This window comes from Nerophis ophidion, linkage group LG20 (assembly GCF_033978795.1).
Source record: "Nerophis ophidion isolate RoL-2023_Sa linkage group LG20, RoL_Noph_v1.0, whole genome shotgun sequence".
NCBI classification, from domain to species: domain Eukaryota; kingdom Metazoa; phylum Chordata; class Actinopteri; order Syngnathiformes; family Syngnathidae; genus Nerophis; species Nerophis ophidion.
This window is the reverse complement of record NC_084630.1, coordinates 12,245,378-12,268,770: the sequence shown is the minus strand read 5'-3', so window position 1 is coordinate 12,268,770 and position 23,393 is coordinate 12,245,378. Positions and strand designations below refer to the sequence as shown.

The window sequence follows — 23,393 nt, the reverse complement described above, 5'->3', positions numbered from 1 at the left end:
CGGAATATAATGATTTACAAATCATTTTCAACCCATATTTAGTTGAATGCACTTCAAAGACAAGATATTTGATGTTCAAACTCATACATTTTCTTTTCTTTTGCAAATAATAACTAACGTAGATTTTCATGGCTGCAACATGTGCCAAAGTAGTTGGGAAAGGGCATGTTCACCATTGTGTTACATCACCTTTTCTTTTAACAACACTCAATAAACGTTTGGGAACCGAGGAAACTAATTGTTGAAGCTTTGAAAGTGGAATTCTTTCTCATTCTTGTTTTATGTAGAGCTTCAGTCGTTCAACAGTCCGGGGTCCACTTAAGACTTGTTCGAGAGCAGGGGTGTCAAACATACAGCCTGCGGGCGGGCCTGAACAGGTTTTATCCGGCCCGCGGGATGAGTTAAAACTAAGTATAAAAATGAGCCGAAATTTTTGAATGAAAGAAAGTGCTGTTCTAAATGTGTCTACTAGATGTTGCAATAGCAATTATTTGCATCTTTGTAGATGATGCTACATATGTACAAAAAAAAAAAAAAACATGATGTTAGTGCACCAGTCGAGGAAAATGAGCAAACTACAAACCCTGTTTCCATATGAGTTGGGAAATTGTGTTAGATGTAAATATAAACGGAATACAATGATTTGCAAATCCTTTTCAACCCATATTCAGTTGAATATGCTACAAAGACAAGATATTTGATGTTCAAACTCATAAACTTAGTTTTTTTTTTGCAAGTAATAATAAACTTAGAATTTCATGGCTGCAACATGGGCTAAAGTAGTTGGGAAAGGGCATGTTCACCACTGTGTTACATCACCTTTTCTTTTAACAACACTCAATAAACATTTGGGAACTGAGGAAACAAATTGTTGAAGCTTTGAAAGTGGAATTTTTTCCCATTCTTGTTTTATGTAGAGCTTCAGTCATTTAACAGTCCGGGGTCCCCACTGTCGTATTTTACGCTTCATAATGCGCCACACATTTTGCATGGGAGACAGGTCTGGACTGCAGGCGGGCCAGGAAAGTACCCGCACTCTTTTACTGTAAAACCACACTGTTGTAACACGTGGTTTGGCATTGTCTTGCTGAAATAAGCAGGGGCGTCATGACAACATATGTTGCTCCAAAACCTGTATGGACCTTTCAGCATTAATGTTGCCTTCACAGATGTTTAAGTTACCCATGCCTTGGGCACTAATACACCCCCATACCATCACAGATGCTGGCTTTTGAACTTTGCGCCTATAATAATCCGGATGTTTATTTTCCTCTTTGTTCCGGAGGACACCACGTCCACAGTTTCCACATATAATTTGAAATGTGCTATCGTCAGACCACAGAACACCTTTCCACTTTGCATCAGTCCATCTAAGATGATCTCTGACCCAGAGAAGGCGGCGGCGTTTATGGATGTTGTTGATAAATGGGTTTTGCTTTGCATAGCAGAGTTTTAACTTGCACTTACAGATGTAGCAACCAACTGTAGTTACTGACAGTGGTTTTATGAAGTGCTCCTGAGCCCATGTGGTGATATCCTTTACACACTGATGTCGTTTTTGATGCAGTACCGCCTGAGGGATCAAAGGTCCGTAATATAATCGCTTACGTGCGGTGATTTCTCCAGATTCTCTGACCTTTTGGAGATTTTACGGACCATATATGGTAAAATCCCTAAACTCCTTGCAATAGCTCGTTGAGAAATGTTGTTCTAAAACTGTTCGACAATTTGCTTACAAATTGGTGACTTTTGCCCCATCCTTGTTTGTAAATTACTTAACATTTCATGGAAGCTGCTTTTATACCCATACATGGCACCCACCTGTTCCTAATTAGCCTGCATACCTGTGGGATGTTCCAAATAAGTGTTTGATGAGCATTCCTCAACTTTATCAGTATTCATTGCCACCTTTCCAAACTTCTTTGTCACGTGTCGCTGGCATCAAATTCTAAAGTTAATGATTATTTGCAAAATAAAAATGTTTGTCAGTTTGAACATCAAATATGTTGTCTTTGTAGCATATTCAACTGAATATGGGTTGAAAATGATTTGCAAATCATTGTATTCCGTTTATATTTACATCTAACACAATTTCCCAACTCATATGGAAACGGGGTTTGTAGAAAATTCCCTAGTTTTACGAGCTATATACCAATTTGTAGTAAATGACTTTACATCTTGATCTTAATTTTAGCATGAATATTTATATTTTTTCTATTGTAGTTTGAAAAAAAAATTAAAAATTGAAAATAACTACCGGTATTCAAGTAAAATATTTTCCCCACATAAAAAAAAAAGTTTAAAGATTCTGCAACATCTCAAGGTTGATTAATTTAAGAATTCCAAGTTGAATAATGCTTGTCTTTCTTCTTATCTTTTTTATCTTGAACATTGTGCTAATTTCTAGATTTATGAATTAATTAATTAATGTATTTATTAATTAAATGCATGGACAAATAATTCCACTAGTTTTTTTTAGTATTTTTTCTATTTTGTCAGCTCTTTTTTAAAGTGTATATATACACAGTATTCTCAGAAGATATTAGTATAGTAAAGAAAATATAGCGCTGTCCACACTAGGAAGGGCCAAATGGCACAAAATTTAATAATTAATTTTTTTTTAATAATTACTTGAATGTGTCATTAATTATTTAGGGACCGAACAGCGGAGCAGATGCAATACAAGGACCCTATTGAAACTGCAATGTTTTTTTAATATTATTCCTATTATTATTATTATTATTATTACTATTATTATTATTATTATTATTATTATTATCATTATTATTATTCACCCCGTTTGGATGTCTGTTTGAAGCCCTTAACATCCGTGAAAACTCCCCAAATTTTGCAGGCTCATTATGTTCTTTAAAAAAAAATTGAATTTGGGAATCCCGAAAATGAAATTTCAAAACTGTTTCTCTAGCGCCACCTTTAAAAATAGTTATATTTGTTATAAAATTGTTGTTATTGGATGTATCATTAATCTATTTTAAGTCAAATAAAAGTGTTCCGTTTAATTAATTATGTAATGGTTTAAATAGCTGCGATGAGGTGGCGACTTGTCCAGGGTGTACCCCGCCTTCCGCCCGATTGTAGCTGAGATAGGCGCCAGCGACCCCAAAAGGGAATAAGCGGTAGAAAATGGATGGAGAAAAAAAAATGGATGGTTTAAATAATTATTTCATGATTTAATTATTTCACGACTTAATCATTTGCTTAAAGATATAATTAAATAATGACACATTTAAGTAATTGTTTTAAAATGATTTATTTGTTAGGTTTTTTTAGGTTTTTTACCCATAAATAATTAATTGAATAATTAAGTAAATATTTAATTAAGTTATTAAATGTAAATGTATATTGAATAAATTCTTATGTATTTATTTCCAATTAAAATTAATAAATAGCCCCTATAAGTAATTGTTTAAATATATATATATATATTTTTTTAATTTATGTCCCATTTGATCCTCATTTCCGCTTAATGAACTCATTTAACACGTCAAACACTACCAGTGGGCGAATCCTCACACCTGGTGACTTACCGGGCATGAGTCTCAATATAAATAGTTAAATCACAAAACAATGAAATCAGTAGTTAATGAAAATGTGAAATAACTAGTGAAATCATAAAATAATTCAACAAATAACTAAATGAAGAAATCAATTTGATTGATTGATTGATACTTTTATTAGTAGATTGCACAGTACAGTACATATTCCGTACAATTGACCACTAAATGGTAACACCCGAATAAGTTTTTCAACTTGTTTAAGTCGGGGTCCACGTTAATCAATTCAATAGTTAATAAATGAAGAAATACTTGTTATTTATATGTTTAAAATATTTAACAAAAAATTGGGTAAATGATTCTAATTCCAATGAATTAATGAGGCATTTAAGTAAATATTTAAAGATTTAATAATTCATTCAATTTGTACAGCTTCTGACCTTGCATTCACATGGAACTTTTTCTTTCAAATATTTTTTTTAATATTGGCATGTAATATTTACACAGACGCTTGTGTTCATTTACACATTTTATAAAAGACAGTGTCTCTGACTCGGCACACACCAGCCTACTTTAGTTTTTTGTTTTTTCGGGGCCGGATTGATCAGCTTTGATTTTGGGACTGCGTTGTGTGCATTTCTTCATGTTTTCGCCACAATTAGGGGTGAGTCTATAACACACTAAATGGCTGACTGATTGTTTTTGATTACCAAAATGGTCTTTGATCTGCTTTACCCACGCTGACCACAAGTTGGCGGCTGATTTGCAGCAGTCAGATTGGCAAATCCATCCATCCATCCATCTTTTTCCGCTTATCCGAGGTCGGTTCGCGGGGGCAACAGCCTAAGCAGGGAAACCCAGACTTCCCTCTCCCCAGCCACTTCGTCCAGCTCTTCCCGGGGGATCCCGAGGCGCTCCCAGGCCTGCCGGGAGACATAGTCTTCCCAACGTGTCCTGGGTCTTCCCCGTGGCCTCCTACTGGTTGGACGTGCCCTAAACACCTCCCTAGGGAGGCGTTCGGGTGGCATCCTGACCAGATGCCCGAACCACCTCATCTGGCTCCTCTCGATATGAAGGAGCAGCGGCTTTACTTTGAGTTCCTCCCGGATGGCAGAGCTTCTCACCCTATCTCTAAGGGAGAGCCCCGCCACACGGCGGAGGAAACTCATTTCGGCCGCTTGTACCCGTGATCTTATCCTTTCGGTCATGACCCAAAGCTCATGACCATAGGTGAGGATGGGAACGTAGATCGACCGGTAAATTGAGAGCTTTGCCTTCCGGCTCAGCTCCTTCTTCACCACAACGGATCGGTACAACGTCCGCATTACTGAAGACGCCGCACCGATCCGCCTGTCGATCTCACGATCCACTCTTCCCCCACTCGTGAACAAGACTCCTAGGTACTTGAACTCCTCCACTTGGGGCAGGGTCTCCTCCCCAACCCGGAGATGGCACTCCACCCTTTTCCGGGCGAGAACCATGGACTCGGAGTTGGAGGTGCTGATTCTCATTCCGGTCGCTTCACACTCGGCTGCGAACCGATCCAGTGAGAGCTGAAGATCCCGGTCAGATGAAGCCATCAGGACCACATCATCTGCAAAAAGCAGAGACCTAATCCTGCGGTCACCAAACCAGAACCCCTCAACGCCTTGACTGCTCCGAGAAATTCTGTCCATAAAAGTTATGAACAGAATCGGTGACAAAGGACAGCCTTAGCGGAGTCCAACCCTCACTGGAAATGTGTTCGACTTACTGCCGGCAATGCGGACCAAGCTCTGGCACTGATCGTACAGGGAGCGGACCGCCACAATAAGACAGTCCGATACCCCATACTCTCTGAGCACTCCCCACAGGACTTCCCGAGGGACACGGTCGAATGCCTTCTCCAATACCACGAAGCACATGTAGACTGGTTGGGCAAACTCCCATGCACCCTCAAGAACCCTGCCGAGAGTATAGAGCTGGTCCACAGTTCCACGACCAGGACGAAAACCACACTGTTCCTCCTGAATCCGAGGTTCGACTATCCGGCGTAGCCTCCTCTCCAGTACACCTGAATAAATCTTACCGGGAAGGCTGAGGAGTGTGATCCCACGATAGTTGGAACACACCCTCCGGTCCCCCTTCTTAAAGAAAGGAACCACCACCCCGGTCTGCCAATCCAGAGGTACCGCCCCCGATGTCCACGCGATGCTGCAGATTGGCAAATATATAAAACTAATTTGAAAACACCAGCCAGATTCCTTACTAAACTCATGACGTTTGCAGGCCAAACTGATTATGCCTGCGGGGCAGAACTTACCTTGCGGGCCATCATTTGGACACCCCTGGTCTGGTCCAGATACAGCGAATGCATTTTACTTGCCTCAATTTGACTGTTGATTGACGTACGACTCGTTCAAAATAAGAACCACACAGTGTAGAATTGATGTCTGGTTATTATCAATTTCAATGTAGATGCAGCTTCTTCTGGGTCTTTCGAACGGACAGTCTTAGAAGAGACATAACAAGTTGTTTTTTATTATGTTGTCTCAAATCAGGCCTTTCTCGAGATGGCCTACATCGAAGCAGCTCAGGCCATGGTGCAGTACTACCAACTGACGCCAGCTTCCATAAACAATCAGAAACTTCTCATTCGAATGTCTAAGAGGTACCAGGAGCTGCAGCTTAAGGTAAGACACCATGTGTGCGTAATATTTTTAACTACTCTGCCTGGCTTAAAAAGGTTCACCACCAATATTTAACTAACTTAACGAAATATCAGTTTCTCATCTGTGGTCCGTATGAACCGCAGCAGTACACAGTCACAATACGCTTTTCCACCACTCGTGGCAGTAATGAATATCTCGGAAAAACCTAAGAAGTCTGGAGCGAAACTCATAGTTTCTTAAGCGCAGAAATTATGACTAAAATGGTAAAACTATATTTTCTTTTAGTCACTTTTCTTTCAGATTAGTTAAGAAACATTCATTATTTTTATTTTAGCAAAACATATTAGTATGTACATTTATTTTTAATTAATTATATATGAGATTTGTGTGTTAAATGAATAATAATATGTGTGATTAACACATTCGACATATTTGTAAATTCCAAGTAGGTTAGATATTATTATTGAATATAATTAAAATCAAGTCGGATTAATAATTTAGTGTAAAAATTTGAGTATGTTTGTACTGGAAAATTTGGGCCCCGACGTCAAAATGGTTAAGAAATATTGTTCTGTTGAATTTTACTGCATGGGGAGAAAAGAAAGAAGCAGGGAAAACCTCTAAGAATATTGACCAAACTGTTAAAATAGGATTAAGTTTGATTAACTGTCTAACACGTTTTAAACAGTGTGAAAACAGTTTATTACCGCATCAATAAAATAGTATGAATATAAATGTTGGAAAGAAATAGGATGCTATTTATTCAATGATAAGTTCCAATAAATACTGCATGCATTTTAGGTCCTTAGAAACCCTCCATACACTGTATTAAGCTTCCACACACTCCTAAACCACTAGGTTCTTAAACATTTTCTACCTTTTATGTAATTTTATCATATAAACCAGGGGTGCCCATTACGTCGATCGCGAGCTACCAGTCGACCGCCGGGGGTGTGTCAGTCGATCTCCAGCCAGGCTTTTAAAAAAAATAGACCTAAAAATTAGTGATCATCAGTCTTCACCAAGACGTCACTTAAATGACATTCACGGTACCGGAGGGTCTTGTGAGATGACGCTGGCTGCTGCAAGATCATTATTATGAAAATATGACCGAGAGGAAGGAGCGAAACACTTTTTATTTCAACAGACTCTCGCGCCGTACCTTCCGTCAAAACTCTAAAGGCCTACTGCACATTTCCTATCTTCACAATAAAAGCCCTGCTTCATGCTGCCTGCGCTAACTAAATACAGAGTCTCGGAAAACTGGCGTGCACAAGCGATCCCTCAGAAAGCTGGCGTGCACATCACTTGTGCACGCCAGCTTTCCGAGACTCTTATTTTGTTAGCGCAGGCAGCATGAAGCAGGGCTTTTATTGTGAAGATAGGAAATGTGCAGTCGGCCTTTAGAGTTTTGACGGAAGGGACGGCGCGAAAGTCTGTTGAAATAAAAAGTGTTTCTCGCCTTCCTCTCTGTCATTTTTTCATAATAATGAACTGGCAGCAGCCAGCGTCATCTCACAAGACCCTCGGGTGCCGTGAATGTCAATCAAGCAAGCTACGGAATTTGCCGCCAATGTTTTTCTTGTAAAGTGTATGGAAGCTGGATGAATTAGATGCCAAAAACCAACCACTTTAATGTGGTATTGTACAGAAAGGACAACTTTTTTTCTCCTCCGTTTGAAAATGTGGGCGTTATCATCATTACTGTCTGATTCCAATCAATGCAAGTCATCAGAATCAGGTAATACACCAACTTATATTCTTGTCTTCGTGAAAGAAAGACATCTATACGTGTTACACATGCTTGTATTATCATTAAACACATTTAACTTGTTTACAAAAATGTCTCTTTCATAAATAAATAAATATAAATGATATATATAAACGAGGTAGATCCCCTCGAGTTGGTCAATTGAAAAGTAGCTCGCCTGCAGAAAAAGTGTGGGCACCTCTGATATAAACTGTTAATTAGGAAGCACTTTGTTCAGCTCATTGAAAGAAATCGCAGGTGTTGCGTGTTGTTTTCTACATTGTGTTTTTTTGTCGTCACCATCATCGATCTCTTCCAGTGTTCGAAGCAATGTGTGTATTAAAAGTGACCAGTTTCTAAAGGATTAGTTCCATCTCAAGCATTAAAAGTGTTTGTTGTCATTGTTTACTGCATGTTTACAACCGCTGTTACGCACATGAAAAAAATTTGGGTTGTGGAAAAAAAATTGATGGTCGGGTACTCTGTAATTGGTCCACCATCAACTAAATGTTTCTAAAAAATACCTATTTTCAATTTTAAAATCAGTAATACACTGACACCATGGTAAGCTATAATTGTTAGTAATAACAATGAATCATTCCTGACACTGGTTGTGATATTGCAGAAGCTTGCAAAATCAAAGCTAAAGGCAAACCAATACAAACTTAGAATGTGTGTGACCTTTTCTAACCAGGCAGTGCAAGAACCAAAGCATTGGCTAAGTTACATATTTTCTGTTTTACAGAAACCAGGTAAAAATGTTCAGGCAATCATCCTGGACATTGCCACTCAACGGGAAAGAGACGAAACACATGAACTTGAGAAGTAAGGAAATGTTTTCAATATTATTACTTATAAGTAACTTCATCTACAGACGGGAAATAATCTGATTATTGCCTTTCATGTCTTAGAGCAAGGTCAGATATTTCACTAAAATAGAAATAGAACACTGCTTTAAGCCAAATTACCTTTAGATGGTCTATACGACCGGAATGAGAATCAGCACCTCCACTTCGCCCGGAAAAGGGTGGAATGCCATCTCCGGGTTGGGGAGGAGACCCTGCCCCAAGTGGAGAAGTTCAAGTACCTAGGAGTCTTGTTCACGAGTGAGGGAAGAGTGGATCGTGAGATCGACAGGCGGATCGGTGCGGCGTCTTCAGTAATGCGGACGTTGTACCGATCCGTTGTGGTAAAGAAGGAGCTGAGCCGGAAGGCAAAGCTCTCAATTTACCGGTCTATCTACGTTCCCATCCTCACCTATGCTCACGAGCTTTGGGTCATGACCGAATGGATAAGATCACGGGTACAAGCGGCCGAAATGAGTTTCCTCCGCCGTGTGGCGGGGCTCTCCCTTAGAGATAGGGTGAGAAGCTCTGCCATCCGGGAGGAACTCAAAGTAAAGCCGCTGCTCCTTCACATCGAGAGGAGCCAGATAAGGTGGTTCGGGCATCTGGTCAGGATGCCACCCGAACGCCTCCCTAGGGAGGTGTTTAGGGCACGTCCAACCGGTAGGACGCCACGGGGAAGACCCAGGACACGTTGGGAAGACTATGTCTCCCGGCTGGCCTGGGAACGCCTCGGGATCCCCCGGGAAGAGCTAGACGAAGTGGCTGGAGAGAGGGATGTCTGGGTTTCCCTGCTTAGGCTGTTGCCCCCGCGACCCGACCTCGGATAGAGATGATGGATGGATGGATGGTCTATACGTGTAACATGTCTATGTGCATTTATAATCAGATACCTATAATGGGACATGGGTCGGAACAAATTAGATCAGCTTCCTCCTATACTTTTGGACTTGTTAAGCTATTTAACTTAAAGTGTAATTATTTTATTGTGCTTGTAAACTTTTAATAATTGATTGATTTACTGGCCGTCCTGCAGCTACATGCCAGAGAGAGCCCGTTCCCGCAGCCCCATCAGCCGCTCCCTGAGCCCTCACTCACACAGTCCCAGTTTTACCTCATGCAGCTCAGCCCACAGCCCCCAGGCGGCCCCATGCAGAGGTCAGGAAAGAGGCAGCAATGGCATAGGCCCTCGCCAAGGTTCTTGGGACTGGTCGTCACACTTTAGACGGGCAGAAGATGGAAAGGAGAGGGATGATATCAGGCGGAATGGCAGCAACATCGATAGTGACCGGCCCAATGATCGGCCAACTGACCGCTGGAAAGCCTATGGGAAACCCTTGGATTATGGCATCTCTCGGTCTGCAGATGAGCGAGGAGGAGATGAAGGGATGAGGAGAAACAGAGACTTCCCACGAGGCAACCCTCAAGGCATGGCCTTTAACTCCTACAGAAACATGGAAGACAACTTCTACATGAGGTCTGACAAGGTGATCAGATCTCCATACCTAAGACGCGATACCAAGTCAAAGAGGAGGAACGGCAGTGACTACCAGAGTAGGTCGAGGCATCCGGAGAGCGAGATGAATGATGAACCATTTCGCAGAACCCCAGATGACAAGAAGCAGAGTTCTCCCTGCAGAGGGAGTAGAAAGTCCAGCAGAAGGTGCACCAATGCAGAGAAACATGACAGCCCAACAGGACATACTGTGAGTTATGAACAAGTGGAAGGCCCAGCAAAGTACCTTCACCTATTTCTTTTTTATTTTCCAGGATTGCCGTTCTAAAGAGCAGGCGTCACCCCAGAGCAGTAACAAGCCGGAAGATGCTATTGAGTGTTCTGAACTCAAGGAAAGTGTACGTAGAAGGAAGAATAATAACATTTGAATTTATCATATTCTACTCTGAAGGTAAACTGCAGAAAATTAACAGCCTTTCTCTTGATCTGTTTGTCAGGAGAAGAGATTGGATGGTGGCGAAAACACGGATGATGAATGCTGGTACCCTAAGAACATGGAGGAATTTCTCACAGTTGATGAAGTAGGGGGAGAAGACGATTCCATTATTGAACCCGACCTTCCTGAGCTGGAGGAGGATTTGACTGGTCCTAAAGAATCTGCAGAGGAGCAAACACTTGCAATAGAAGAGCCAATACCGTTGCCTGCACCATCTTTGGAGGAGCAGAAGATGTGCTTGGAGGAATCAGTTCAGACGCAGATATGTAACGATGCTGAAGTCCCAACTGAAACCTTGGAAGTTGAAGATTTTTCAACAGAGACCAATGAAGATGATGGAATGCAGTGTCCTTTGACTCTTGAGCCACCTATGAAACACATTCAGTGTCCTATGACCCCTGAACCACCTATCATGAAAGAGACTCGGTGTCCTACGATTCCTGAGCCACCTGTCATTAACCAAACTCTGTGTCCTATGACTCCTGAACCTCCTATCATAAAACAAACCCCATGCCCTACGACTCCCGAACCACCTATCATGACACAAACTCAGTGGCCTACGACTCCTGAACCACCTGTCATTAAACAAACTCAGTGTCCTACGACTCCTGAACCACCTGTCATTAAACAAACTCAGTGTCCTACGACTCCTGAACCACCTGTCATTAAACAAACTCAGTGTCCTATGACTCCTGAGCCCCCTTTCATGAAAAAAATTCAGTGTCCTACGACTGCTGAACCACCTATCATGGAACAAACTCAGTATCCTACGACTCCTGAGCCTCCTATCATGAAACGAATTCAGTGTCTTACAACTCCCGAACCACCTACAATGAAACAAACTCTGTGTCCTACGACTTCTGAGACCCCTATCATGAAGCAAATTCAGTGTCCTATGACTCTTGAGCAGCCTGTCACTAACTTAAGTGGTTTTCCCAAAGAGGATGTCAAGGTTGCACTGGAAGAACCGTCCACTGAGGACAAAATCCCTGACAGCGGTTCCTTAAAGGAGCCAGTAAAGAACCACATTGATATAACCGAGCAAGACAACAAGGTCCAGGATGTAGTTCAGTTCAAAGAGACCAGCTCTGATGTGACACAACACAAAGACAGCAATGATAAAAAAGGTACTTCACAGAAAATAAAAAGTGTCTCATACAGAGTATGCAACAGAAAATTAGAGGTTACAAGTGTAATGTGATATCATTTATTCCGTGTCAACTGCCGCAAACCGGATAAAACATAGATAAATTTGGGTTTAACATTACAGCTTCTGACCCAACATAACCATTGAACTTTTTCTTCCAAAGATTTTTAACGTTTTGTCAATTATAAATTAGAATGTTTATTTTTCTTATTTGTATGTTAATTGTCACATAATTGATTTGTTGACTACCAACAAAAGGGAAAATCCAGGTTGGTAAATCAAAAACTTCAAACAGGAAGTTGCGAACAAAAAAATACAGGTAAACCTCATGGCATAATTTAATAAATTAAATACTTATACTCCACAAGCACCTAATTTTTAGACAAATGTTATTTAGTAAAAATACTGGCATGTCTCAGCTGTTCACACTGAAACATTAAATATTCACACAGGCGTTTGTGTTCATTTACAAATTTAACAAAAGACAGTGTCTGTAACACGGCATACTCTAGCCTATACCTTACCCGTGCCATGCAGCGACAGTTTCATTTTTACGTTGCCTGAGTTTATCATCTTTGGTTTTGTTGAGTGCATTTCTTCGTGTTTTCGCCACAATGAGGGTGAGTCCATAACACACTAAATGGCTGACTGATTGTGTGAGTCTGTTTGATATAATGTACACAATTTTAGTGGTCCACCGTGACCGGCTTGGCAACTTCATTGGCCTGATGTGACAACGAAAAATTTATCGGCGGCATGGGAAGCTTGTGAACCCGGAAAAATCCTTCAATTATGCAGCATTGTATAAAGCACTGGTTTCAAAGAGTGGAGGAAAAGTAGCGGAGGAAATTACGGTATATTATAAGGTTTTTGTTCATGACTATTTTGACTTTTTTTCTCATACTTTGATGTTTGTAGATATTGAAGCCCCCTCGTCGTCCATCGAGCAGGACAGGGTCGTCATTGAACACATCATCCCTTTGGGTAAGCACAATACATGATATTGTAGCACTGACTTTTTGTATAAAATTGACTATAAGTTTTGCCAAAATGTTTCTACGGCTTTTGTTTACTGTCTGAGTATTGTATAGCTGATCATTGGGCTAACAAACTGGTTCATATTCCTGCGTATCAATCTGCGGACTCAAGTACCTAAACAAAGAATCCCACTTGTTGGTCAGTAGGTCACTGTGCCTTGGGAGCCCTGCTGATTTAAGAATCAGAATCAGAATCAGAAAAACTTTATCAATCCCTGAGGGGAAATTAGGATTTCCGCCACAATCCCATTCAAGAGCAGACAAACATTACAGGGAGACAGAACAGGATCGCTGACGGGTCTGCCAACTTCCGGCGTCCCTTACAAAAAAGGTGAAAAACAGGTAAACGCTGGGGAGGCGATTGAGGAAAACAATAAAATAAAATAAGTCTAAGCCTGGGCCCCTGGAGAGTATGTCCAGACTGAGGCCAAGGGAAAAAAAACCTCATTGCCATAGCACACGTAAACATGCGTGTAAGAGGGAAACTTCAAAGAACACAAAGGTCATTACAAGACGGATCTAGCTGCTACTTCTACACACAAAAGTCAAACAACAACAACAAAAATTATAATCAACCAATAATATACATTGCGCACACACAATTGCACCATGCATAAACAAGCAACCAAACAAAAGCATAATGTCAACACCCACACACCTTGTGGTGTCCTGTGAGGTGTTCCACGCCACGTCTGCTGGGGTGGGAGGGAGCAGACCCAACAAAGCAACCAAGAGAGACGACTCTACCCTCGGCCACCTACCAATTTAAGAAAGTACTCTTCACTCAGTGATGTCTTTGCCAACAAGGGTCTTTGATAAAGTATGAGCGATGTTAAATTTTCATTCATCTATTTAACTTCTGCATGTAAAATTAGAAATATTCTCTATGACATGTGTTTTGAGTTGATGTTTGTCGGTGTCTGAAATGAAATAATCGGATTGATCGTCATCATTTCCTACGGGAAACATTTTGAATCATGCAAATTGTTTTTTGTCCAACCTTGTGGACTGAAATACTTACAGAAACTGAGGAACCACTGAAGACTTGTTCGAGAGCAGGGGTGTTAAACATACGGCCTGCGGGCCTGAACAGGTTTTATCCGGCCCGCGGGATGAGTTAACTAAGTATAAAAATGAGCCGAAATTTTTGAATGAAAGAAAGTGCTGTTCTAAATGTGTCTACTAGATGTTGCAATAGCAATTATTTGCATCTTTGTAGATGATGCTACATATGTACAAAAACAAAACAAAACATGATGTTAGTGCACCAGTCGAGGAAAATGAGCAAACTACAAACCCCATTTCCATATGAGTTGGAAAATTGTTAGATGTAAATATAAACGGAATACAATGATTTGCAAATCCGTTTCAACCCATATTCAGTGGAATATGCTACAAAGACAAGATATTTGATGTTCAAACTCATAAACTTCTTTTTTTTTTGCAAGTAATAATAAACTTAGAATTTCATGGCTGCAACATGTGCTAAAGTAGTTGGGAAAGGGCATGTTCACCACTGTGTTACATCACCTTTTCTTTTAACAACACTCAATAAACTTCTGGGAACTGAGGAAACTAATTGTTGAAGCTTTGAAAGTGGAATTCTTTCCCATTCTTGTTTTATGTAGAGCTTCTGTCGTTCAACAGTCCGGGGTCCCCGCTGTCGTATTTTACGCTTCATAATGCGCCACACATTTTCGATGGAAGACAGTTCTGGACTGCAGGCGGGCCAGGAATGTACCCGCACTCTTTTACTACGAAGCCACGCTGTTGTAACATGTGGCTTGGCATTGTCTTGCTGAAATAAGCAGGGGCGTCCATGACAACGTTGCTTGGATGACAATATATATTGCTCCAAAACCTGTATGTATCTTTCAGCATTAATGGTGCCTTCACAGATGTGTAAGTTACCCATGCCTTGGGCACTAAGGCACCCCCATACTATCACAGATACCGGCTTTTGAAGTTTGCGCCTATAACAATCCGGATGATTATTTTCCTCTATGTTCCGGAGGACACCACGTCCACAGTTTCCAAATATAATTTGAAATGTGGACTCATCAGACCACAGAACGATTTTCCACTTTGCATGAGTCCATCTTAGATGAGCTCGGGCCCAGTGAAACGGGTGGCGTTCCTGGGTGTTGTTGATAAATGGCTTTCGCTTTGCATAGTAGAGTTTTAACTTGCACTTACAGATGTAGCGACCAACTGTAGTTACTGACAGTGGTTTTATGAAGTGCTCCTGAGCCCATGTAGTGATATCCTTTACACACTGATGTCAGTTTTTGATGCAGTACCGCCTGAGGGGTCAAAGGTCTGTAATATCATCGCTTACGTGCAGTGATTTATCCAGATTCTCTGAACCTTTTGATGATTTTACGGACCGTAGATGGTAAAATCCCTAAATTCCTTGCAATAGCTCGTTGAGAAATGTTGTTCTAAAACTGTTCGTCAATTTGCTTTAAAATTGGTGCCCCTCGCCCCATCCTTGTTTGTGAATTACTTAGCATTTCATGGAAGCTGCTTTTATACCCAATCATGGCACCCACCTGTTCTCAATTAGCCTGCACACCTGTGGAATGTTCCAAATAAGTGTTTGAAGAGCATTCCTCAACTTTATCGGTATTTATTGCCACCTTTCTCAACTTCTTTGTGACGTGTTGCTGGCATCAAATTCTAAAGTTAATGATTATTTGCAAAAAAAATGTTTTGTATCAGTTTTATCATCAAATATGTTGTCTTTGTAGCATATTCAACTGAATATGGGTTGAAAATGATTTGCAAATCATTGTATTCCGTTTATATTTACATCTAACACAATTTCCCAACTCATATGGAAACGGGGTTTGTACATAAATAACATCCTGTAATTTCATCCATCCATCCATTTTCTACTGCTTATTCCTTCGGGGCAGCGGGGGGCGCTGGAGCCTATCTCAGCTACAAATGGGCGGAAGGCGGAGTACACCCTGGACAAGTTGCCAACTCATCACAAGGCCAACACAGATAGACAGACAACATTCACACTCATTTTCACACTCTAGGAACCATTTAGTGTTGCCAATCAACCTATCCCCAGGTGCATGTCTTTGGAAGTGGGAGGGAGCCGGAGTACCCGGAGGGAACCCACGCAGTCACGGGGAGAACATGCAAACCCCACAATGAAAGATCCCGAGCCCGGGGATCGAACCCAGGACCTTCGTATTGTGAAACAGACGCATTAACCCTTGTCACACCGTGCTGCACATCCTAATTTTGATATTATTTTTTTATCTTTATATAGATTGAAAATTAACACCAATGACTTGAAGGGAATTAGCGGTAGAAAATGGATGGATGGATGGACTTGGTTGACTGATGAACATTATCCCATAAATTATTCAGAAAGAATAAATAACAAATAAAGTATGTATATATACATATATATATATATATATATATATATATATATATATATATATATATATATATATATATATATATATATATATATGTATATATATGTATATATACGTGTATACATATATATATATATATATATATTAATATATACGTATATATATATATATATATATATATATATATATATATTAATATATATGTATATATATATATATATATATATATATATATATATATATATATATATATATATCTATATGTATATGTAGGTGTGGGAAAAATCACAAGACTACTTCATCTCTACAGAACTGTTTCATGAGGGGTTCCCTCAATCATCAGGATATTTTAATGGAAGCTTTCACATACAATGGTTTATATAGAGCACAGAGTGGGTGGGTACAGGCAGGCTTAGGGTGTGGTGATTGGCTCATGTGTTACCTAGGAGGTGTTTCCGTCTGTGGCGGCATGTTGAAATGATTTCACTGCGCTTGTTGAGGGATGACAGGTCTGGATGATATATAATAAACAGTTTCTCTTTTAAGCATAGGTTGCATCTTTTATTACCACTGTTGTAAGGTGTGCTGGATGCAAGAATTTGCCATGTTATTGAATATTCAACATTATTGTCTTTGAGGTTCCAAATGTGTTTGCTGAGTTCTGTAGAATTCCGCAAAGTCTGGTTTCTAAAGGAGGCCTTGTGATTATTCCATCTTGTTTTTAACGCTCCTTCGGTTAATCCTACGTATGTGTCGGATGTGTTAATGTCCTTGCGTGTTACCTTTGCTTGGTAAACGACTGATGTCTGTAAGCACCCTCCGTTGAGAGGGCAATCAGGTTTCTTGCGACAGTTACATTCCTTATTGGTTTCAGAGTCGTTTAGTCTGGGGGTAGGCAGTCCTTTTGCAATTGCTTTGTTGTGGTTCTAAACGATTTGTTGTTTGTTATTCAAACAGCTGTAGCTCAATTTAATGTTGTTCTTGTTGAATATTTTTCTTAGGGTGTTGCCTTTGGGGAAGTGTTTGTCGATCAGAGTGAGGAACTTGTGGCCGATATTGGTTGAGACGTTTTTGCTGAATGGCGGATTGTACCAGATGATGTTGTTTCGTCTTCTGCTCTTTTTTGGTTGGTTTCCTGGAGTGGGTTCATAGGTGAGGGTGAAGTTGTATCCGCTTTCATCAAGTGCTTTCTGGTACGGGGGGGTTGCTTGGTCGAATTCAGCTTTGCTAGATGACAGCATCGATAGCCTTTTATTAATTCCGGTAGGTATTCTTTTCATGGTGCACGTATTGGAGTGTTGTGTTGGGTTTCGTGAATGGTCGGTAGCTGTTATTTCTCAGGTTGAACGTGACGTTGAGGAAGTTGACGGTTTGCTTGTTGGCTTCAATCGTGATCCGTAGGCCGTTTTCTTTGAAGATTTGGCATATGTGCTTCTTGGTGTTCTCGCTGCTCCTTGCCAATCCATCATCACGGTAAATACCAAGGTTCAGGTTGAGGCTAGCAAGCTGGGAGAGGAGGAAACTCCCAACGAGTTCACACGTTTCTGCTCCGTCAAAACTCCCCATAGTAACGTCAAATGTTGAATTGTTCTTTTTTTGCCATGGTGTACTGTTGCGGATGAGTATGGAGTTCTTTGCGTGGATGATGATTTTTCTTTCGTTGCCTGTGATTGAGTCGTAGTCCGAGGCGAAGTTTAGTGCTTGGGTCAGTAGGTCTTGCGTGATGGAAGGGTAAAATTCTTCGATGTCAAAGGAGATAAAGTTGTGTTGTTGTTTGTCTTGGATGTTGTTAAACCATTTGATTACTGCTGCTGTATTTCTCCATTGGTTGAGTGGTGTTTTGTCCTTGATTTTTGTGTTGATTCTGTCCAGGATTATTTTGCTGATTTTTCCTATTTCAGATTTAGTTGGGTTTATTAGTCGGCATGTTGGGTTATTTGCGAAGTTGGGTTTGTGGTCCTTCAATGTGATGAAGGCTTCTTTGTTGGCTGTGGCGTCCACCCTGTCCTCAATATCCAGTTCGGTTGCGATCCGCTTGTTTTCCAGGTGGATGTTTTATATATATATATATATATATATATATATATATATATATTTTGTATCGATCCGTTGTGGTGAAGAAGGAGTTGAGCCGGAAGGCAAAGCTCTCAATTTACCCGTCGATCTACGTTCCCATCCTCACCTATGGTCATGAGCTTTGGGTCATGACCGAAAGGATAAGATCACGGGTACAAGCGGCCGAAATGAGTTTCCTCCGCCGTGTGGCGGGGCTCTCCCTTAGAGATAGGGTGAGAAGCTCTGCCATCCGGGAGGAACTCAACGTAAAGCCGCTACTCCTCCACATCGAGAGGAGCCAGATGAGGTGGTTCGGGCATCTGGTCAGGATGCCACCCGAACGCCTCCCTAGGGAGGTGTTTAGGGCAGGTCCAGCTGGTAGGAGGCCACGGGGAAGACCCAGGACACGTTGGGAAGACTATGTCTCCCGGCTGGCCTGGGAACGCCTCGGGATCCCCCGGGAAGAGCTAGACGAAGTGGCTGGAGATAGGGAAGTCTGGGCTTCCCTGCTTAGGCTGCTGCCCCCGCGACCCGACCTCGGATAAGCGGAAGATGATGGATGGATGGATGGATATATATATATATATTTTATGAACCGCAACAGGTAATAGTAACAAAACAACAACATTATGATTTGTACATTTTCAGAATGTGCTTGTTATATTTTTAAACAAAAAAAAAAAAACAATCTAAAATTGCCTTTATTTTTAAGTTATTGTGCTGTGATTTTACCAGTCCGGCCCACTTGGGAGTAGATATTTCTCCACGTGGCCCCCGGTCTAAAACGAGTTTGACACCCCTGCTCTAGAGTCATTGAGGCAATTTATATTTCATCATTATAGCGGTCTCGGGATCACGGACCTCGGCATCATCCGTCTTTCGTGTGAACGTTAAAGCGTTATCATGTCCGCTGCTAATAACGGCACTGACATCCTGTTGCATTAGCACTTTAATTGACGGGAATTGGCCAGCCACTTGCTGACCTATTTTCCGTGAGCTCCTTGTGAACTGCACCCCTGAGGGATGAGTATTTATATTATTATTAGCCTTGGAATGACACGTCTGCAGCACATTGCCAGTGGCCGGCCTGCCGCATGGGGACTTGCATAAGCCGCTGCCGTGTGGCAACAATAGATCACGGCGCACACATGAGCGCCGTGTCTGCCATGAGTAATGGGTCTATTTTGGCTCAATGATGCCGCCGTGTCAGTGTTTTTGTCGAGACCAGGGGCGCTCACACTTTTTCTGCAGGCGAGCTACTTTTCAATTGACCAAGTCGAGGAGATCTACCTCATTCCTATTTATAATTTATATTTATTTATTTATGAAAGAGACATTTTTGTTAACAAGTTAATGGTGTTTAATGATAATACAAGCATGTTTAACACACATAGATTCCTTTCTTTCATGAAGACAAGAATATGAGTTGGTGTATTACCTGATTCTGATGACTTGCATTGATTGGAATTAGACAGTAATGATGATAACGTCCGCATTTTCAAATGGAGGAAAAAAAAAGTCCTCCTTTCTGTCCAATACCACATTAAAGTGGTTGGATTTGGCATCTCGTTCGTCCAACTTGCATACTCGTTTTTAAACACTTTGTTATGAGAGTAGCATATGTGTGTGGCCCTTTAATGTCTGGCAGCAGGTGAGTGACGTCAGTGACTGTGCGGGTGGGCAAGCAAGTGAGAAAGCGGTCGCTGAGGGCGGGGGAGAAATACATTGGCATCAAACTCCGTAGCTTGCTAGCTTGTGCACGCTAGCTTTCTGAGACTCTTATTTTGTTAGCACAGGCAGGATGAAACAGGTCTTTTATGGTGAAGACAGGAACTGTGCAGTCGGTCTTTAGAGTTTTGACAGTAGGTACGGAGTCTCTAGAAATAAAATGTGTTTCTCTGTGTCCGCCCTGTTAGTGATTTTTTTCTTAAATATGAGCTCGCAGCAGCCAGCGTCATCTCACAAGATCCTCGGGTGCCGAGAATGTCAAACAACTGACGAAAGTGAAGTCTTGGTATGATTGATGATTGCTCATTTTTATGTCTATTTTTTAATGCCTGGCTTGAGATCGACTGACACACCCTCCAAGATCGACCAGTCGATCGCGATCGACGTAATGCCCACCCCTTGTCTAGAACTAGATCAGCACAACTGAAATACCCTAGGCCAGTGGTTCTCAACCTTTTTTCAGTGATGTACCCCCTGGGAACATGTTTTTAATTCAAGTACCCCCTAATAAGAGCAAAGCATTTTTGGTTGAAAAAAAGTCATCAGTTTCTGATTTATTAAATTGTATAACAGTGCAAAATATTGCTCATTTGTAGTGGTCTTTTTTCAACTATTTCGAAAAAAGATATAAAGATAACTAAAAACTTGCTGAAAAATAAACAAGTGATTCAATTATAAATAAAGATTTCTACACATAGAAGTAATCATCAACTTAAAGTGCCCTCTTTGGGGATTGTAATAGAGATCCATCTGGATTCATCAACTTCATTCTAAACATTTCTTCACAAAAAAAAAAATCTTGAACATCAATATTTATGGAACATGTCCACAAAAAAATCTAGCTGTCAACACTGAATATTGCATTGTTGCATTTCTTTTCACAGTTTATGAACTTGCATTCCTAATTTGTTGAAGTATTATTTAATAAATATATGTATAAAGGATTTTTGAATTGTTGCGCTTTTTAGAATATTTAAAAAAAAATCTCACGTACCCCTTGGCATACCTTCAAGTACCCCCATTTGAGAATCACTGCCCCTAGGCCAGGACCTGGGCAATTATTTTTGACTCGGGGGCCACATTTAGAGAAAAAAAATGTGTCTGGGGTCGGTATATCTATTTTTATGAACACTAAAACAAAACCTGGGCTTCACGGTGGCAGAGGGGTTAGTGCGTCTGCCTCACAATACAAAGTTCCTGTACTCCTGGGTTCAAATCCAGGCTCGGGATCTTTCTGTGTGGAGTTTGCATGTTCTCCCCGTGAATGCGTGGGTTCCCTCCGGGTACTCCGGCTTCCTCCCACCTCCAAAGACATGCACCTGGGGATAGGTTGATTGGCAACACTAAATTGGCCCTAGTGTGTGAATGTGAGTGTGAATGTTGTCTGTCTATCTGTGTTGGCCCTGCGATGAGGCGGCGACTTGTCCAGGGTGTACCCCGCCTTCCGCCCGATTGTAGCTGAGATAGGCGCCAGCGCCCCCCGCGACCCCAAAAAGGGAATAAGCGGTAGAAAATGGATGGATGGATAAAACAAAACCTCACAATAATGTCTGAGTCGGCTGTCCTGGTTGCTTTGTTGGGTCTGCTCCTGTCTCTGGCCATGCTCCCTCCACCCCAGCGGACGATGGCGTGGAACACCGCAGAGGCCACCACAGTGGATATGTTTCTTTTACTTTTTATTCATAGCTGTATGTAGAAGTGTCTGGTTGTATCTGCTGCTTTAATGTCTTTAATGTCCTCTGTGTTCTTTGATGTTTGATGTTTCCCTCTTACACACATGTAAGAGGGATGTGTACTATGGCTATGAGTTGTTGTTTTTTTCCCTTGGCCTCAGTCTGCACCTCCTCTCCAGGGCCCAGGCTAAGACCGATTTTTTATTTTTATTTTAATCTTCTATTTTTTTCTCCCCCCCCGTTTACCTGTATCTCATCTTTTTTTTGTAAGGGGCGCTGGAAGCCGGCAGACCCGCCAGCGAACCTGTTCTGTCTCCCTTTAATGTTTGTCTGATTTTGAATGGGATTGTGCTGAAAATTGTAATTTTCCTGAAGAAACTCTCCTGACGGAATAAATAAAGTACTATCTAATCTAATCTAATCTGATTCAAAGCTAAAAAGGTTATGACAGACAGCCTTAAAAACAAAATCGAATTTTAAAATTTTCTATGAAGGATGAAACATTGAATATTGACAACATATGAACGTCACGCCCCTTTTCGATCGGCACATGTTACAAACATGTGAAACACAACAAACAGTGTAATATGAACGTGAATTGTACAAAATAAACCCACTTACAATCTGATATATCAGATGCATTCTGTCTGTCCCTCTGTCTGTCCGTCCGTCCATGTCTATCCGACTGTCAGTCTATCTATCTGTCTGTCTGTCTGTCTGTCTGTCTGTCTGTCTGTCTGTCTGTCTGTCTGTCCGTCCGTCCGTCCGTCCGTCCGTCTGTCTGTCCGTCTGTCTGTATATCATTCTATCTATCCATCTATCCATCTATCTATCTATCATTCTGTCTGTCTGTCTATCATTCTATCTATCAATCAATCAATGTTTACTTATATAGCCCTAAATCACTAGTGTCTCAAAGGGCTGCACAAACCACTACGACATCCTCGGTAGGCCCACATAAGGGCAAGGAAAACTCACACCCAGTGGGACGTCGGTGACAATGATGACTATGAGAACCTTGGAGAGGAGGAAAGCAATGGATGTCGAGCGGGTCTAACATGATACTGTGAAAGTTCAATCCATAATCTATCCATCTATCGTCTATCTATCCATCTATCATTCTGTCTGTCTGTCTATCTGACATTCTGGTCTGACATTATGACATTCTGATGCCATACCACATGTGACACTACACAACAAATTCACCAAGTAGTACCTCAGAAATCACTTGGCTCTCCAAGTACCAACATCATGACAAACATTAAACGACAGTAGCGTGGTAGGCTTAAGTATTCTTCAAAAACATTATCAACAATAATACTCCATATACCACGGGTCCCCAAACTTTTAGACATGGGGGCCGCCTGCATTGGGTTTAAAAAAAAAATATGGCCGAATACCAGGCTGGTTTGGACACACCTTCTCCTCATTCAATGCATTTTCTTTATTTTCATGACTATTTACATTGTAGTTTGTCACTGAAGGCATCAAAACTATGAATGAACACGTGGAGGTATGTACTTAACAAAAAAAAAGGTAAAATAACAGAAAATATGTTGTATATTCTAATTTCTTCAAAATAGCCACCCTTTGCAATGATTACTGCTTTGCACACTCTTGGCATTCTCTCGATGATCTT

At 41.0% G+C, this 23,393-nt stretch overlaps 1 protein-coding gene across 2 annotated transcripts in view; it reads left to right on the top strand.

The window, feature by feature from the left end:
* The window catches only part of rbm20 (RNA binding motif protein 20), a 152,479-nt gene that overhangs the window by 120,703 nt on the left and 8,383 nt on the right, over positions 1-23,393 (top strand). For both annotated transcript variants that reach the window (XM_061880483.1, XM_061880485.1), the window contains exons 7-12: positions 6,056-6,187; positions 8,662-8,741; positions 9,798-10,467; positions 10,532-10,615; positions 10,715-11,840; positions 12,779-12,844. In XM_061880483.1, the coding sequence (XP_061736467.1) occupies positions 6,056-6,187; positions 8,662-8,741; positions 9,798-10,467; positions 10,532-10,615; positions 10,715-11,840; positions 12,779-12,844 (2,158 nt within the window). The remainder of the gene's footprint in view (positions 1-6,055; positions 6,188-8,661; positions 8,742-9,797; positions 10,468-10,531; positions 10,616-10,714; positions 11,841-12,778; positions 12,845-23,393) is intronic.